At 46.1% G+C, this 17,945-nt stretch overlaps 1 protein-coding gene across 4 annotated transcripts in view; it reads left to right on the top strand.

Moving 5' to 3' along the window:
- Positions 1 to 17,945, top strand: part of LOC144110291 (DNA helicase MCM8-like) — a 102,028-nt gene that overhangs the window by 71,043 nt on the left and 13,040 nt on the right. For all 4 annotated transcript variants that reach the window (XM_077643135.1, XM_077643134.1, XM_077643131.1 and 1 more), the window contains 4 exons: positions 2,623 to 2,791; positions 11,565 to 11,864; positions 12,670 to 12,940; positions 17,500 to 17,748. In XM_077643135.1, the coding sequence (XP_077499261.1) occupies positions 2,623 to 2,791; positions 11,565 to 11,864; positions 12,670 to 12,940; positions 17,500 to 17,748 (989 nt within the window). The remainder of the gene's footprint in view (positions 1 to 2,622; positions 2,792 to 11,564; positions 11,865 to 12,669; positions 12,941 to 17,499; positions 17,749 to 17,945) is intronic.

Here is a 17,945-nt window from a genome sequence, read left to right as displayed (position 1 = left end):
CAGACGAACAAGCACTCTACCATCGTGCAGGGAGCTGCGGAGAAACTCAAGGTGTGAGGAGGGGGCAGTAGCGTGCAACAGCGTTTTCTGCGGCCAATATTGATCAAATAGCCGAGAAAGTACTTTCAAACCAACCACGCAGCCACTTTCACCCCTTGTGTTTCAGCGCAGCCTCAGTGGTAGAGTGCTCATTCCTTCGGCGAGCACAGATGGCACTACGGGTACGATTTCTGCGAAAGCTTGCCGTTTTGGTCCACTGTCATCGCAGACGATGGAGATTTTCTATTAATTCTGACCGAATCGGGCAAATACGCCATCTGAATGTAGTATCAAACAAAACTGACCAGCAAATGCAACCTCTGTGCGAAATTTGAGTGCGAACAAATGTACGATTTGACTGAGATATTTTTTTTTTGTTTTTCTGCAATTTACGCATATAGCGGAACGCCAGCATAAGGGGTAAAACTGGCCGCTGTGCCTGCCCGACGACTGTGTGTGAGCGGTCACGTGAGGGGGGTCATATTTTGCTGATCTGAGATTTCTGGCCGCCATCTTGAAATCTAGGACGAACAAGAAATGTTCAAATGCGAGTAGTAGGGGCTCACGCTCTTCAAAACACAAAACAGCTGTGTCCAGTCGCCTAATTGAGTGTTCATAGCGAGCCACTAAGGCACGACACTTGAAGCAGTACTCTTGTACATGCGACGCATGGTTCTTTTTCTCTATTTCTCACTTTTGCGAGTGAGAACAAGCGTGTCTTTTCAACACGAGTGCTCGAAAACGATGACTTTGGCAAAGTAACGCAGTGTTATTTCCAAGGTTATCTGAATTTTACTATTGCAGGTGGATCAGAACCTGACGAAAACGGCAAATACCTCGCCAAAAGCCACTCTGATCAAGCAGAACAATGTGTGCACTTAAATGTAAATTTTAAAGTAAGCAGAATGACTTAAAATATTTAGCTCTACAGAGCAAAATGTAAATTTTGTTGGAAGCTCGAGGAAAACTTCTATGTATGCACTTGTGAAGCTCTCCCAAAGCCAAGAGAGCAAGACGAGCATTTTGCAGACATTACCGATGAAGCGAGACCTATACTCATGCGTCACAAATGTCTATTCATCAAGCACAATAAAACATTTAAATTCGCTGCGCACTCAGCAAAATTCCAGAAAACCGTAAAATTCCATTTGCATGCCTTATTCAAAGTAACTGTATGGCTTCAGCATCCAGTGATATTCTGCGTTCTCCGGAATGAAGTGGCTCGGCAGAAACAGGAAGCACATCGCAAGTATAGTGCCTAGTATATACTGGCTATCGCAAGGTTCGTCATGAGAAAAAGCTGTTTTGCATCATGCATCCCGTCCTATTTCTTGCACTTAGCAGCCGTGTATGCTGTATCGGCCCAGAAGTTGAGACAGTATTGATTAGTTTCCCTGTATATCTCGTGCTTTCTAGTTTTTAAAAGCGAAAGCTTTTACTACTTTCGTTGGAGCGATCTCGCCTTTGCCGCACATTTGACCTTGAACGTCCTTGCTGCATCACTGCCATAGCAACGCATCATGTGACTTCGCTGCCAAGCTGAGTCTTCGCGTCGCTGTGCTGCAGCTCCACAGCCACGTAGCGGCTGCTGCCTGACCACGTGATCTAGCCAAAAAATAAGCTGCGGTTTAACTACTGCTGAACCTGGCTAGAGAGCGAAAGCTGTGGTGTATTGGGCAAGTAGACCCGGCTTGGCATCTGTAACGTTGAGTGGGTTCCGCACACTGGATAGGCAGCGTGGCCACCCTGCCATCCTGGCAGGCGGCAGTTAAATTAATGGTTGATCGCGAGAGGTTGGTCACCCAAGGAATGCTGCGGCCTATTGCTGCAGTGCCGCGTGTCTGCCGCAACGTTGGCGCTAATGCATGCTGACTACATCTTGCTCTCACTACCGCCACCTACCTCAAAGTGTGATTGAGGCGTCCACTGACCCAGGCAGCCAGTTATGTGCCCTTTCTTTACTCAAAATCATCGGAGTCTAGAACGTTGTCAACACCAATGCCAGTGAACACCAACAGCTTTTACTTTGTATATCCTGGATTAGCTGATCTAATCCACAGCCTAACTTGTTGTTTAATGTCAACATAGCCACCTGCCGTAGCCGCGCTGTTGTAACCAACTAGGAGTGGAGAAGGAAGCTGCTCTGTCGCTCCATTAGGCAGTTCCGTCTGGTGAACATGTCGGAAAAGTGCTGAACTTCTGTCCAGGCACCAAAAAAATTATTTATAACCACAAGCGACGTGAACGCTTTGAAACATTTGCGTACACGAGTTGGTTTTGAAGGCAGCATCGCTTGGCTCAGTATAGGTACGCTGAGTTTTTGCTAGCACCCCGTGTTGCTTGCGACCACAGCACCACCTTTGTTTACAAACATGACGATACCAGCTTCTTTCTCTATGTATAAAAGTATGGCACTGTGATTGGTGTAAACGCTGGAGTTTAGCTGGCTGTTACACCACTGGCTGCATTAAAATGAACTTATGTTTTTGCTGCTATGCCTTCCGCTGCTCGGACCAGTTGGCCCTGGCATGACGCTGCACTCCGTTGACAACAGTGCAGTTGACAAGAAACTGCTTTTTACAGACCAGTGGGATGCAGCAGGTGGTCAAATCTCGGATGCCTGGGATCATCCAAAGGGCACAGAAGGAAATGGTCACTTGGCGCTGCGTAGGCTCGGCATGGTGACCGACGACATCTATAGAGGAGAATCTTGCACGTGGTCATCCGACGGCAGAGGGGGCGATGCACTGAGGTAACGCGTTGCTTCCTTTCTTAAACGACGTTACTCACAGTCTTGCACAAAAAGACCGACTTCTACGGTCTTCTTTAAAGAGGTTGAAGCCTGTCTAAAACGGGCTAAAAAAGGAGTGTAACAGGTGCGCCTTCACTTAATGAAAGCTAGTGTCCTCCAAAGAGGACATGGACAAGGGTAGGGCATGGAACGCAGCTGATCACAGCTGATCGCACAATAATATCTTGTTTTAGAGCAAAAGCTCTACTACGCTAGTCCGAACCAAAGTTTCACTGCGTGTTGCCGGAGCCTCGACTAGCAAGTGGTTAGCAGTGCCGCCCCTAGCAACCGGATCTGCGACTAGAAACAGAAGGTTGCTGCAACGAGCTCCATTATATGTACATTGCGTTATACCGTATACGACATAATCCGTTCACCCATTGTTATTCTTACATTTTTATTGTTATTCTTACGTTTTTCAAGGTCAATCTGAAGCTTTCATCACGTCTTAACACTTGTAGTTATCCATTGCTATAGCAACATGCATATCTACTGATTAATTACGGTAATTAATTTGTCCAATTAGTGTCACTTAATTAGGCTGAACTTCCTCTTTCCAATTCTTTATTCAATGATTACCTTGCTTAGCCCCAAGGCGCTACAGCAGGGGGGTTAGAGAGTGGAAAAAAAAAACACATCTTCATTTATACAGCACACCTGTTGATGTGAAAGCAGATTCCATTTGCTGATGGAACGAACAAAAAAGAACTGGCCTACATGTTAGTTTTGGCACGGTATTCCAAAATATTTAGACAATGATCTGTGTGAGCAGAGACATAATGTGGGCTCTGTAAGTACATTTTCTTTTGAATACCTTTTTTATTGCTATATATCTGAAACAAGAGGTTAAGACGCAATTTCTTTCGTCGGGTGGAGAGAGTGTCCCAACCTAATTCATTTTTCATGTTGGTGCATCTATCAGTTCTCAAGTACTGACACTGGAGAAACCTTGCTGCAATGATACATTAAATGTGGGCATTTCTTATGTTTATTAAAAATTATGCTCATTACTATACTATGACGTCATAATGGTTAATCACATTCTCCAGTAGAGCGCTGGTGATGGTCAGTCTTGCAAGGCTGGTCATCGCGCCAGGCGCAAATCCGTCTGCGACGCAGCGCAACGGCTGCGCCTGGAGAAGCACATGCGCAGTTGATGCTCAGTACTTTCGATTGCACCATGTGTCGTAGATTTGTGAAGCAGCATGGCCCCGATGAGAGGAGGGACGGGTCTGGTTGGGCCAGTGGTGGCTGGCGCACTCGGCGCGAAGTAGAGACGTGCCTTAAGTCACGTGACTTAGCATGACGTCATTCAGCACACGGAAAGGGGGCCTACCGAGGTGGCTCTCGCCACAGGCGGCGGCGACGTGAGCAGGAATGGTGACACAGTTGCTTTGACGAGCTCCGGTGCTGGCAGTTGTCCGGAATGCACCCTACAAAATGTCAGCAACCCAGTGAATTCCCGAACACGTCTTTCGGCCTGCTTCGAATTGTTTCTGCGCCCACACACATGACCGATCATTCATCTAACATTCTTGACTACTCACCTTGATGAATTCTGTGTTCATTGTACATTACAGGCCTCAGTGACCATGTTGTAGTGACGAACATTACTAAAAGTCTTAAATCCAAAAAGTACTAATGCTGTACGACAAAGGAGACTACATTAGCATGTTCTTGCATTCTGTCATGATTTCGCCTCTACCAATCACCTACGTTCTACAGAGTTGAACTGGTCGCTCTCCAAATTCGAATTGCTGCGCTTGATAAGACTTTACATCCTAACTACCAGCATAGCAGAGCGGACACGTTCTTCACATTTTAATGTCGTGCTAAAACGTTTAAATAACAAGAAAAAACATCTTTTCCGATCTGCCAAGTTATCTAACACCACAAATGATTTACCAACATGCCCAGACTGCTGTCCTCTCGAAACTAACCGCTGGCTCTTTTCCATTACCCTCCTTGAAAAATGTTACAAACCAATCAGAAGCGCTTCTGGAAAACAGTTGGCCTGATGTAAATACTATTTCACTCTGTGACAGCACTGGCTCACCAGTAGGAGTATCCGACGTAGCTGATGTCTTGGAACTACACCTTCTGTTCAGTTTTTAACTGACGAAGCAACTCATGATGTTCCTGATCTTCTGCCATTGCCACATCCACCGATAGATGGCGTCACCTTCAACCCATACGGTATTGTTAATATTGTTACGTACTCGGCAGGCACTAAGCACGTCTGCGATGTCTGTGCAGGACGTTTTGTGACTGCGGCAGAGAGCCCAACCTGGCCAGGCTGACCAGCTTCTTTTTCCTCCTCCACGCTACCCATTTCCTCCGCTTCGTCATCGACACAAAGCATATTATCGGCTCTATAAAATGTTCATCTTCCTGCGGCATCGATGGAATTAATTCCAAAGTGTTAAAAGACACTAAGCATGTTTTCAGTCTTATTCTTTCTCTCATTTGTCAGCAGTCATTTGATACTGGCTCTGTTCCACATGACTGGCGAATTGGGAAGGTTATTCCATTTTTCAAGAAAGCTGACCGATCATCCTCCCCAGGTAACTGCTGGCCCATTTCGCTAACCAGTGTGTGTATGCTCTAAGATCATGGAACACATCATTTACTCTAATGTTGCGACATTTCTGACATCGGTCAACTTGTTTCATTCCAACCAGCAGGGATTCCGGAAAGGCCACTCATGTGAAACCCAATTAGCTTTGTTCCTGCATGACATTCATTCCGACCTTGACTGCAATATCCAAAGATTTCTTCGACAAAATGCCCCCATTCCCGCCTTTATACTTGAACTGTCCCTATTGAACCTTCATCCGCTTGTCTTAAAATGGATTCGAAGCCTTTTAATCAACCACATGAAATTTGTTTCCATTAATAGCTTCGCATCGTCTTGCTCACACGTTCTTTCAGGAGTACCCAAAGGCACAGTTCTTGGCCCCTTGCCCTTTCTAATATGAATTAATCACCTGCGTTCCACAGTAACATCTAGCATCCGCCTTTTTGCTGATGTACTCTACCACCCTCTAACGCTGATGAAGGTTCTGTCCTCCAAAATGACCTGGATACTGCAGTAATAGCCAATGTCCTTGAACACTACAAAGACTACTAATCTCCTTTCACTGCCGCCGAAATTATACTCCACCTTCTTATAAAATTATACTATCATTATTTCTACTAATCTTTTAATACCTTGAAATTAACCTCACTAGTGATTTATCATGGTCTTACCATGTTAGGGACATAATAAATTCATCTGGTCGATCAATTGGATACCTCCGCTGTAACCTGCGCATGGCACCTTCATCCTTAAAATTAAGAACTTATAAAAAACACTTGTGCGACCTAATTTTGAGTACACTGGCGCAGTTTTTGACCCGCACCTGTGTAACCTTATTCCAGGTCTTGAATGGTTCAGAATTGAGCTACTCGCTTCATTCTTTCAAACTACTCACGATACTCTAGCATACCCGCCTCAAAGTTTAAACTGCAACTTTCTTTTCTCGCTTCCCGTTGCCGAATTCCACGCCTCTGCCTTTATCACAAGTTTTTTTCATTGTTCGCCCCGTGATAGCCAGCTTTTTCAACAGTACGTCGAACATCTCGCACTGGCCTTGCTAACAGCGTCACCTGCATCGTGCCCACACTACTACATTCCAGAAGTCATTTTCTGTGCACACAGCTCCGACTGGAATGACCTTCCCAGCGGCCAAGCACTAATCCCTGATCTTGCTCATTTCAAAACTGCCATCGAGGAAGCCATGTCATTTTCACGATTATCACGCAACAGCCATTGTTAACCACTGTTTATGTGCCCGCCCCTCATGTAATGTCCCGCCTGGGGACCCTTGAGGTTCAAATATATAAATAAATAAAACATTAGACTACAAGCTACGTCTAGTTGCCCAATACACCAGAGATTTCGCTCTCTACCAAGTTTAATAGTTGTTAAACCTTGGCTAATTTTTTCTTTTTAAATTATCTCACCCTTTAGGCAGTGATGTAACTGGTGCGCCAATTGCGCCAAACTTGTGCATGCTGGCACAAATCGAGTCTGCTCACTTCTGCACCAAACCTGCGCCAAAGATTCATTGAAAAACTCTGAGCCGGGAGCGAGACTGAAACTGACGCCGGCACTTTTAAATGTTGGCTGTGCGTTCGTTCCAAGAACATGTCACAAAAGGTAGGGTTGCAGAAATATTGGAAATTTAGAATATCTTGCGAGTACAATCTGCTGTCTGAGTACCGAACGAATATTCAAAAGTCACGAACGTTCCTGCTGCTCGCAGTCGGCAATTGTGCAGTTTCTAAACAGTGCTCATTAGCTTGATGCCTGCCATTGATTGCTCACATTGCCAGCACGCAGTAGGCCTTACATGAAATCCATTGCAGGAGCCAATGGAAGTGCAGCCCTCCATATGCAGCTGTGAACCCTTTTCGGTCCCCACAGCTCACTGTAGCACTCCAGCGGTGTATGCGCAATTTTAGAATGGTTATTGAGGCCAGGAACGAAGTTGTTCCTGCCTTTGATGGTCTCACACTGCTTCGACGAGTTTTGTAACGCCACTTTTTGGGCGGCGCCGGGTTTTCCTGTCGACTAATGCGTTGACATAAAAAATTCACGCCGCACATAGGCATGTCGAGCATCATTTGAGAAATTTCCTGAAGGTTTCTGAAAGTGGAGTTTTCCGGCGATCCTGTGGAAGCACGCTTCAGACACCTTTTCATATGGCCGTCACTCTTGTGAATGAATGAAACCATCATTAAAATTTTCACATGGAACTTGCCAAAGCTAAAGGCTCAGATGAATCTAGTAGTGGTGTGCGAATATTGAAATTTTAGAATATGAATATGAAGAAAAAATGGCTTCGAATATCGAATCGCATATCTGTTCACTAAAAAAAAAAATTCAGAAAACAATGAGCAAGCAAACGTTGTTTCCCTTACTTTTTTCAAAATAGTGTGTGGTCCTTGCAACTAAAATAAACAAAACTAGACTGCCTCAGTACCATATAAAAAAACATGATGTGCGCAGAAATGTATATTACTTGATTAGACAGCATAAAAGTATCCAAACTGTAATGAGGTCATGGAGAACAAAATCCATAAATTGACAAGACTGGCAACAAAAAATAACATGACTATTAAACCTCATTCATTCGGAGTTCAAGGGACCGGAAGAAATGCCCGGTTCATCCGAAGGCCTCTGTTAATAAAATTGCCCCCCCCCCCCCCCTTCTGGAAAAAAAAAATGTTTCCGAAAATCCTGAAGATGCAGTAAGGCCTTATGAGGCGGCTCCATAGCGCTAACACCTGTAAGCCCGTGACGGGCCACCCGTTTTGGAGTGCTGGAAGAACAACACAAATGCAAGCAAGGGGCCGAGGAACACACACTGGCGTCGGAGCGCTGAGACAGTTTTTAAAAAGGAAGAAAAAAAATAAGCCGCGCGGAGCTGGGATTGGACTATCGGCGAATGCGCGGGCGGTCATTTGAAGTTGCCGCGGGGCAGCGGTGAAGCTCAGAAACCGAAACTACGCAGCCGGGCTATTTTTTTGCCCTAGCGACAGAGGCCTTCCGATCGTTGCCACGTCTGCCGTTACGCCCGCCAAAGAGGTGTGCAGGTCGCAATGCACCATGCAACAGGCGAGATTTTGACAGGATCGCTTGCCCTATTGTGACTACTCGACGCGCCCCTTCAGGAGGCTCCCGCGGCATTCCGCAAGTAGGCTTTCCCGCATGGCGTAGTTTACGAAACGGGATGTCCGAAGTCACTCTCGGAGAGTTATGGAGGCGACAGGACGCATTCTTCAGATGTGGGCATTAAATATGTAACGTATTACCGAAGGATTAAAAAAAACGCGATTCCGCGTTGCGATTGCTCGAGGCGGGCCTTTCGGCCATCTTGTTCGCAGCACTGGTGATATGTGGGAAAGCCCACTTGGGAAATTCTCACGAGGTGAAGCCTTGCGGGATGCGGTCGGTACGCGTGATAAACGGCGGAGAAGGAAGGGGATAGGACCTCTGTATTGTTTTCCTGGAATTTTTAACTCGATTATCGGCTAATTTGCCCAGATATTGTGGTTTTGCAACGGTCGATTTTATGAAACTATGCGCAGTATACGATTGCTGGCGAGTATTCGGGAATTTTCGATTATTCGGAAATTCACGAATATCAATTTTCGAATACGAATCGAATATCAAACATATTCGATTCGTATTCGAAATTTCGAATATTCGCACACCCCTAGAATCTAGCTTTGTTGATGTGCTGAGAATAAAGTTTATTGTTCAAATGTGGTAGCATCAACGAGTACATCGTGGGGCAGAAACCATACGCACGCATGCACAAGGTGACTCGCTGAGAAAGCAGCATTGCCACTGCTGCTTTCTGGGCGTTAAGTGGGAATGTGTAAGAGATGATGCATTGTAGCCCAAGCTGCTGTTTGCCATTCATTTGCCCAGCAATATCAGTTAGCCGACCGATCAATGAGGATGTTAATTTTGCTTGAGCAAAAAAGGTTACGGGAGAAAAGACTGCTTTGTATTGCAGTAATACATGCTGAGGGGCTATGGCAGCTTGACAGAGCTACTGCCACACATACAGATCATAGACAGTTTCATAGGAGTCAAGTCTTTTAAAAGAACAGTCAGCAAACAGTAATAATTAAAAATGCAAGTAATGAATTAGCCACACACTCAAACATAATTAAACAATATCCACAGTGTAAGATAAACATTTCAAAAATGCTTTTGTTTGACAGTGTCAGGACGTCTGTTGTTCTTCATGAAGATAACTGAATTCCCTCAAGAGAAAAGTGTACAACAGCTGTATCTTACCGGTACTCACCTACGGGGCAGAAACGTGGAGGCCAACGAAAAGGGTTCAGCTTAAGTTAAGGACACCGCAGCGAGCTGTGGAAAGGAAAACAGACAGGAAGAGGATGCAGCGGGTCAGGGAACAAACAAGGGTTAATGACATCCTAACCGAAATCAAGAAGAAGAGGTTAAGGGTAATGGACTGGATTTCAAGAGAAGGCAAGCATAGCACGGGGCAGAAGACAGTTTGGTGGGCAGATGAGATTAAGATGTTTGTGGGGATAGGGTGGCCGCAACTGGCACAGGACAGGGTTAATTGGAGAGACTTGGGAGAGGCCTTTGCCCTCCAGTGGGTGTAGTCGGGATGATGATGATGATGAAAGTATTATTCATGATGTACACATTCTTCTTTTTTATCACTAGTGATTCCGAATATCATCGCTTGTTCTTAATTTGCTAGTCGCTGTTCTGATTTTATGGTGGTAAGGTTGCACTCTTATTGCCTTTATTGAGCCTGCAGGCAATCCACCATTGGCTTGCAGTCGATTTACACTCTCACCAATGCGATACCACTGTACGCAGTGTCCTAAGTTTACCTTCCACATACGTTCGCACTCTCCTTGTCCTTTTACCTGCCACGGTGGCTGCTCAGTACTCGCTCATTTGCAGGCTCGATCCTAGCAACATTGACCACTGGAGGAGAAATGGTCGTATGATATTTAAAAGTCAAGTGGTTCACTTTCGGAGCCCTGCATTGCTGCGCTCACTATAGTCAGCACCTAAAAACTCGTCAGCCACTGAGCATCACTCTTATCCTTTTCCAGTTAATTACCCTGTCCGTTTGTGAGGATCGTTAGTGGCAGTACTCCTCCAGCACAAAGCCCACCCTTCTTATGAACCCGCAGGAAGGTGAGGAGGAGATTTTGATAAAAGGCATGGAAACAGGCTCGATGCAGTCATTGGACGCCTCAACTATGAAGGGCTGAAGGTTGAGTCGGTGAAATGAGGTTAAGCCCACTTGTGTGCAATGCATCAAAGGCTGTACACAATGCATGCAGGCGTCCCCTGCAGAGACAGCGCAGAACGGCTTTATTCCCTCTTTCAAATGCCCGCTATTGCTAGCGCAATTGAAAGAAATAAATAAGCGTGTTCCGCATGGACACTCCTCTGAGCGTGGCTTTATTAAAGCGCTGAAGCTCATCTAACCTCATCATCAAAATGTAAGGTTGGATGCAGAGCTCCTCCCTCGCACCACGACGAAAATCGTCCTCAACCTTCCCTGCGAATGCACTATTTGTCTGGCATCTGCAGCCACCCTAATTGTCCCGCAGAACAAATATCAAACACCAAGTGCATATGCCTCTTAGAGCAAAAGCTTCGCACTACAACTCCCAAGGTAAAGTTTGGTGCGTGTTTGACCTTGAGCCGCTGGAGCGAAGGTGTGGCAATGACGTCATACCACATGACTCACTGTGGAGAGGTGTTGCAGCTGCGGTCACTCGGCGCCTCACCACTGCTGTACCACGTGACTAGCGGGGGGCATAACTGTTGCTTCGCTAGCGCTCGGTCGCTCAGGCTCGCCTTGGATAAGGCACACGCTGCACCGACTCCGGTGCCAAACCATGCGTAAAGGTTAAAAAGCACTAAATCTCTCCTAGTTTTTTATGTCTAAGGGGATGCAACGGTGCAACAAAACAAGGACGAGAGCACACAACAGAATAGGAGACCGAAAACCTCACCTTTCCCGATTCCCCGACTTCGGCGCACTTGGCTGCACTCGGTGAAGCTGGAGAACCGAGCGAGCAAGCAACCCATCTGCATGAACTCTTAGTTCAATTTGGCAGAGTAAAAGTTCCATCTTCCGAGTGGTGCATGAAAGCGCTGTTGCGACTCACGCAGTGACGAATCTCTAAGGCATGGACACCGGGGCAGAGATGGAGCTGAAACACTAGTGTGCCAGGAGCCAGGCTTTGCGTCACGGTTCTCGCCGGTCACTTCTGGCGATGAGAGCAGGGCCATGATGGATGGCATCAGCAGATTCAGGGATGATGATATCCTCGTCGGACTCGGAGAAGAGGCAGATGGCAGACCAAGGTCGCCTGTGCCGGCTCCCCGGCAGTCTCTGCCCGGAGGAGACAGGAACGAAGAAGAGGCCGCTAAATCGTCAGGCGACGCCATGTCTCCTAGGACGAGGAGGTGGTAAGATTCAACAGATGCCGATCACATTAAATCACCCACTCAAGCCCACTTATAACGGCAGCAGTTGCTTTTTATGAACAAAGCTGGCGCTGCCGTCAAAATATGTATTAGGGCAATGCTAACTGCGTCTCAGGTGGCCTATGGGGCAGAAACATGGAGGCGAATGAAAAGCGTTCAACTTAAGTTGAGGACAGCGCAACAAATTATGGAATGGAAAAGTGTAGGCTTAACGTTAAGAGACAGGTAGACAGCAGAGTGGGTGAGCGAAGAAACTCTAGCTTGGGCAGGGCATGTAATGTGAAGGCAAGATAACCGCTGCTCCTGAAGGGTAACAAGTGGATTCCAAGAGAAGGCAAGCATAGCAGGGGGTGGCAGAAAGTTAAGTGGACGGACGAGATTAAGAAGCTTGTAGGATAGGGTGGCCGCAGCTGGTATAGGACAGGGTTAATTGGAGGGACATGGGAGAGGCCTTTGCCCCTAGTGGGCATAGTTAGACTAATGATGATGATGAATTACTTCAAATCTGTGCCAACCACTAACGGTTTTCCATGTGCTGCACAGACCACTGCTGTAACGAACCATGGATCTCGTAGCAAAAATTAATTCAATAGTGTTTGTGGAAAGTTGCGAAAGCACCAGCACTTCAAAACTAGCTAATTCTTTGTCCCTTCCCTGAAGTGCTGCACCCAGAGTGAGCCAGTTCAGTCAGTCAATCTGTGTTTTTTGGAATTGCAAAACAACGCAAACAAATAAGGACAGTTACCACATCTTCTCTTTGGTAAGCACGAACCCCATGGACCTGCAGGTGCACTCGCAGCTCACTCATGGTGATGGCATTCGTGTTGGCACTCTCGCTGGCCCTGGTGACAGTCATCGTGGCCGTGTATGAGTATCTGTGGAATCTTGACCGGCCTGTGGCCCGGGGCCAATTTGGCGCTGTGCGTGGACAGCGGATCGTGGTGAGCGACCAGGGGCGGGACTGGCCCGTGTTTGCTTTCTTGGGCGTCCCGTTCGCCAAGGCTGCCCGAGGGTCTCTGCGCTTCAAGCCTCCACTGCCTCTGGACCGGCCATTAGGGGTATGGCTCTTCGGTTCACACAGCTGCTGATAGCTCCCCATGGGCACACAGCTTGGAGGCTAGCAGACCGTCATGTCACATGTGTTGTTCGATTGAACTGCTCAGTGCTGATCGAAGCGCAGTTATGGTGGCTGAAACCAAGTTCTAGGGCGGCACACATACAGCTATGCCCAGCTAACGCAATGATCTCCAGAACCTGCCCGCAGCTCGTGCCCAGAGTTTTATTGGATATTTCATAACTTGTAAGCTTAGAGAACATTGGTCGCTTGGTGGCATGTTTTTGTAGCAACCAGGCCCAGCTCATGCAAGGCTGTGGCATGCAAGGTTCTTGAGTTAGCTGTTTGGCATGATGAAAAAAGCACTGGTCAAGGGCGTACTTTAACCTTGATGGAAATACAGCCGGACTCGCAGTTCATAACAGATGATTTTTCTCAAATCAGTCCTCACACAAAAAATTGTAATTGCAAAAAAGTGAAGTTAGGCTCTTGAGTAACTAAAAGTGTCGCCAAGCTCTTTGCCACCAGGGAACGCTCACTGCAATAAAAAGGACAGCCCTCCTCTTTCTCCAAGACTCTTTTGCATCAGCATCTCTAAAGCACACAGTACAAACTTGCAGGCCCACAGGACTGCTCTGTAGGTGTCCTGCTTCGTAAGGGTCAAATAGGCTGGGCACTTTTGAAAGCCACTGTGCGTTAACTGGCAGGGCGTAATTCCTTCTGGCTGACGTAACAGTGGCGGCATGGGCTTTGAGAACTGAGTTAAGCATTACTCTCGTTAATGAATTTTAATGCAAAAGCATTACATGGACCGTCCACAAAACCTGATGTCGGTGTCGACAAGCAGCAGTGGTCCCAAATATCGCAGATGGCATCACAGTGGTATCAGAGAGAAATAAAATTTCTTCCTAAGGTGCAGGGAATTGAACCCAGGACTTGTAGACTGCCAAGCGTGCATGCAACCCAAATGTCACAAAACTGCCTTCCTCCTTGGCGAGCAAAGGTGAACATCGGATATGCGTTGCCTTACGACTGTATGCTAATAGATGTTTCACTAGGAAGAAAAAGAAAAATTAAAGAATAAATACAAATAAAATAAATAAATAAATGCTTTTGCATTCAAAGCATGCAAGTGTAGTCGGCAGTGCCTTCGTAATTTTTATCAAGAAAAGCATCGCCATCGGTAGGGTTCTGCGTTTTCGGAGCCTTTATTTTTGGGGCGAATTGGGAAGTTTTTTTAATTTATTTTTTTCCGGGAAATTGGAAGATTATTGAATTTTTTGTGGTACATGCGATTCAGAGTTTTTCGGGTTACATATTTGGTTTCAGGCGTCAGGAAACCATCTTCTGTTTTGCAATGGAGTGCCACAACAAAGAGCTGCTTAAATGACAGGATAATTGCGTGGCTCTTTACTGCTTCTAATATATAATACATAGACGCGTAATGCAGCACCGTTACACGACAGCGTATACAGCTCGTTTGGTCGAACAGCCGTCGACGTAGTCGGCACCGCGTGTCTGAAATAATCGGGGGCTGTGTAAAAAAAATTGTATCATGCCAACAGTTTGCCGCAGAATGTTCCAGATGGTGTCATACGATTCAGCATTTCGTGCAGCATAAACTTACTAGTGAAGTTAGAGCCTAGCTCGTGGCATGGATTCGGACTGGCGGCCTATAATCGGGGGCTGTGTAAAAAAAGTTGTATCATGGTAATTTGTGGTTTAGTGATTGATGATTGATTGGTGTGTGATAGGCGATCACAAGTTAATTAATTTTAATTGATTATTTAAAGAATAATAAAAATGGGAAAAAATGGAATTCAAAATGCTCACAATGAGAAGTCAATGCTTAGTGATGCTAATTAAGAAAATTTAGAGTGTGTAATTGGGCAATTAATAATTGAAACAATTAGAAAAATGCACTCAAAGGTGTCAAACTGCTCAGAATGGTAAGCCTAACCCACTGCTCTATCGTATCATACTGATAAGGGGGAGCTTAAGTGTCCTTCTCAATTTATTTGTTTCTGTTGAGGGTAGTGAGAACTGAATTCTACCTTTTGTCATCTCACTGGAAAAGCTAGTGCATGCATTGCCGCTGTTTGGAAGTGCGGGCCAAGTCTGATACTTGAGCTACACTGGTACGTTCGAATAGCCTCCGAGTTGAATGGTATTTATGACTTGGAATGGGATCTGGGTCGACGGCTGTGGTACGACTGCAGTATGGCCACACTTCTCAGCCTTAGTTCGTAATGAATGGTGCCTGGTCCTCCCTCGCTGCGCAATTTTCCTCAACACTTCGGTGTTTTGCCCTATTTCGAGTTTTGATCTTCTAAAGCCTGCACATGCGCAGGCCATTCCTAGAAAAGCGTTCATTAATGGATTTAGTTTCAGAAGAGGCATGCGTAGTATTATTTCATCATAGAAGCAGTATTCGCAGATCTGCAGTGAATGGGTGCATATATTCTGCTTTTTATATCAATTCATTTACCCTTTGCCACATACACCTTGCCACAGGACATAACGCGATTATATTGTTCACGACGAAGTGCATTAAAAAGTTTGGCATCTCCAGGCTAGACTCCCTATAATATCAAACTTTTTCGAATAAATCCGAATTCGGGTAAATTTCACCAGTGAGAGTTTTACGGATATATCCAATAGCACAGATCCCTGGGTATAAGAGATGTCGTAGTGAAGGACTAGGTATTGTGGTTGAATGAAACAGACAGTCGGCAAAAATGGTTTTAAAACATGACGTTTTGGGACCTCTACGGGTCCCTTGTTCACAATGAAAGATGGACGAAATGGGCCGCTCCTTATATGCGCACTTGATAGCGCAGTGAATGGGCGTAGTTATCCGGGAGATTACCCTTCGTCCTGTCAATAACGTTCTCCATAGTCTGTACATAGAAAGATCCTAAAAGCAGTCGTGATGATGAAGGTTTCATTGTATATAAGATTGTGGCGTTTTCCCAGTCAATGGTGTGCTTCATGCCTTGAGTATGCTCTGCTAGTGGGTTCAAAGACATGCGACATTTATTGATGTCGTTCTTGTGTTCTCTTAATCTTCTTTTAAAATCACCTTACTCACCAATGTATGAGGCATCGCAGTTTTTGCAGGGGATTTTGTACATGACTCCAGCGTAACGTGAGTGCTCCAGGCGGTCCTTTACCCCAATCTTTTTATGTTACCCCGTGAGATTGCTGGCGTGGGATTGCTTTTCTCTGCCAGGAACAAACTGGGACGGATATGCAAGTCAGTCAACCAAGAAAAAAGGAGGAAAGCCTGTGGAAAAAAAAAAAAGCACCAGAAAAAATTTGTGAACTGCTGCTGTGGTGTTGCTTACAAGATACCTTTGTCATGTAGCCGATACTATATCTGTGAGGCCGCCGTATAAATGACTGTCTACACGAGCATGTGAAGGATAGAAAACTCATCAGCAAAAATAATGTGGTTATACATTGTACGGATTGCAAAGACTGTGAGATATATCTTATAAGACCACTATCATCGCCAAACACGAAGACCAGACCTCGTGGCTGATCTGCGAGGCATTCAGCATACATAACTATGGTGCCACATGTGTGCTTTCCCACGATATGTTAGATCCTTTGTGTTTTGCTTTTGCTTGTTTTTGCTGTCTTAATAAATCGTTTGGTTGCTAGTCAGTGCATCTGTCTGTGTTCTTGTCTTCCGTCCTGTCTGTTAGTGCTGGCCAGTCATTTCCATCGACATGCACCAACCAGCCCGACTAAGCCCTCTTCTTGAAAGTGGACCTCCACGTTGATAGAAAAGGCGTAGCCTATATCCTGGCTGTCCTCGAGGAATCGAACAACTTCTGTTGAACCTTTTGCCAGAAAGGGATCACTTATATTGAAGTCCTTTAAAACTTTTTGAAGAAATCTTCTAGCACAATTTTGCCACATACCCGTTCACTTACAATTGTATGGAATGGGGCTTTAGGTTTGAGTCTATACACTGAAGAAAACCTGCTACCACTACCTACTACCTTCGCTATTTGTAATCTCTTTAGCGAGTGGTTGTAGAGCTAAGAGCTTGCAAAACTCAGCAAATTTTGCTTTAACTTTTGTGTCAGGGTTTTTCATGGACACAAAGTTCTTCCGCACTGGTTGCATCGCTTTTTTGGTAAACAAGGATCTGGGCAAGGCCTCGAAGGCATCATCTTTATCTGCCTGCAGAAGACGAAGTTCATTATCGGAAAAACTTCACTATATCTTCCAAATAGTTTTTAGTCTTATCGCGTCCATCTGTTTTACATTCTTTGTCAGATGGTCAATTCTGCCTAAAAGGCAACGCTCCTGGCCCTCCTATGAGCCCTTCTTCGCAACGTGTCGATTCAGGCCAATGAGCTCACGAGGGGGCAAGCAAGGCTCCATTCAGAATTTGGGACTTCTGTTGAGAACGTTCCAAATGCCGGTAGGGACATCGCTTGGCTCTTTTACGGGCGCTGAGGTCTTAGTGCGCGCTTTTGGCTTCCATCGACCGCTGTGAGGACCGAACGCCTCATCACGACAGGTGGTGCATCTTGTGGTATGTCGCAGGATGGCAAGAACGAGGGCGGAGGAGCCTTAGACTGCTGGGCCAAGCGGCCGCCTTGTCCGCAGCAGGACTTCTACCTGGGCCGCGACCTTGTCAGCCCCGTCAATGCCAGCGAGGACTGCCTGCACCTGAACATCTGGGCGCCTCCCTGGAACTGCACCCCAGACACGCAGCCTGGCACCTGCGAGCAGCGCACGGTGCTCTTCTTCCTCTACGGGGCGTCCTTCCAGAACGGCGGCAACAGCTTCGAGGCACGTCTTATTGTTCCTGCTTTGCAGGGATTCAAAGGGATGTCGAGGAAGATGTGTCAAGTGTCACCGGGTATCTGCCACTTTTTGAACAGGTCCTGGTGGTTGGCTACTTTGGGGTGAAATCATCGAGAGTGGATAATTAGAGGTGTGTGAAGTGGTATTTATTCTCAAGGCTGATTGATATATGTCAGCTGGTC

The sequence above is a fragment of the Amblyomma americanum genome, chromosome 11, assembly GCF_052857255.1.
Source record: "Amblyomma americanum isolate KBUSLIRL-KWMA chromosome 11, ASM5285725v1, whole genome shotgun sequence".
NCBI lineage: Eukaryota > Metazoa > Arthropoda > Arachnida > Ixodida > Ixodidae > Amblyomma > Amblyomma americanum.
The sequence above is the reverse complement of the archived record's forward strand: the minus strand, read 5'-3'. Positions and strand labels throughout refer to the sequence as shown.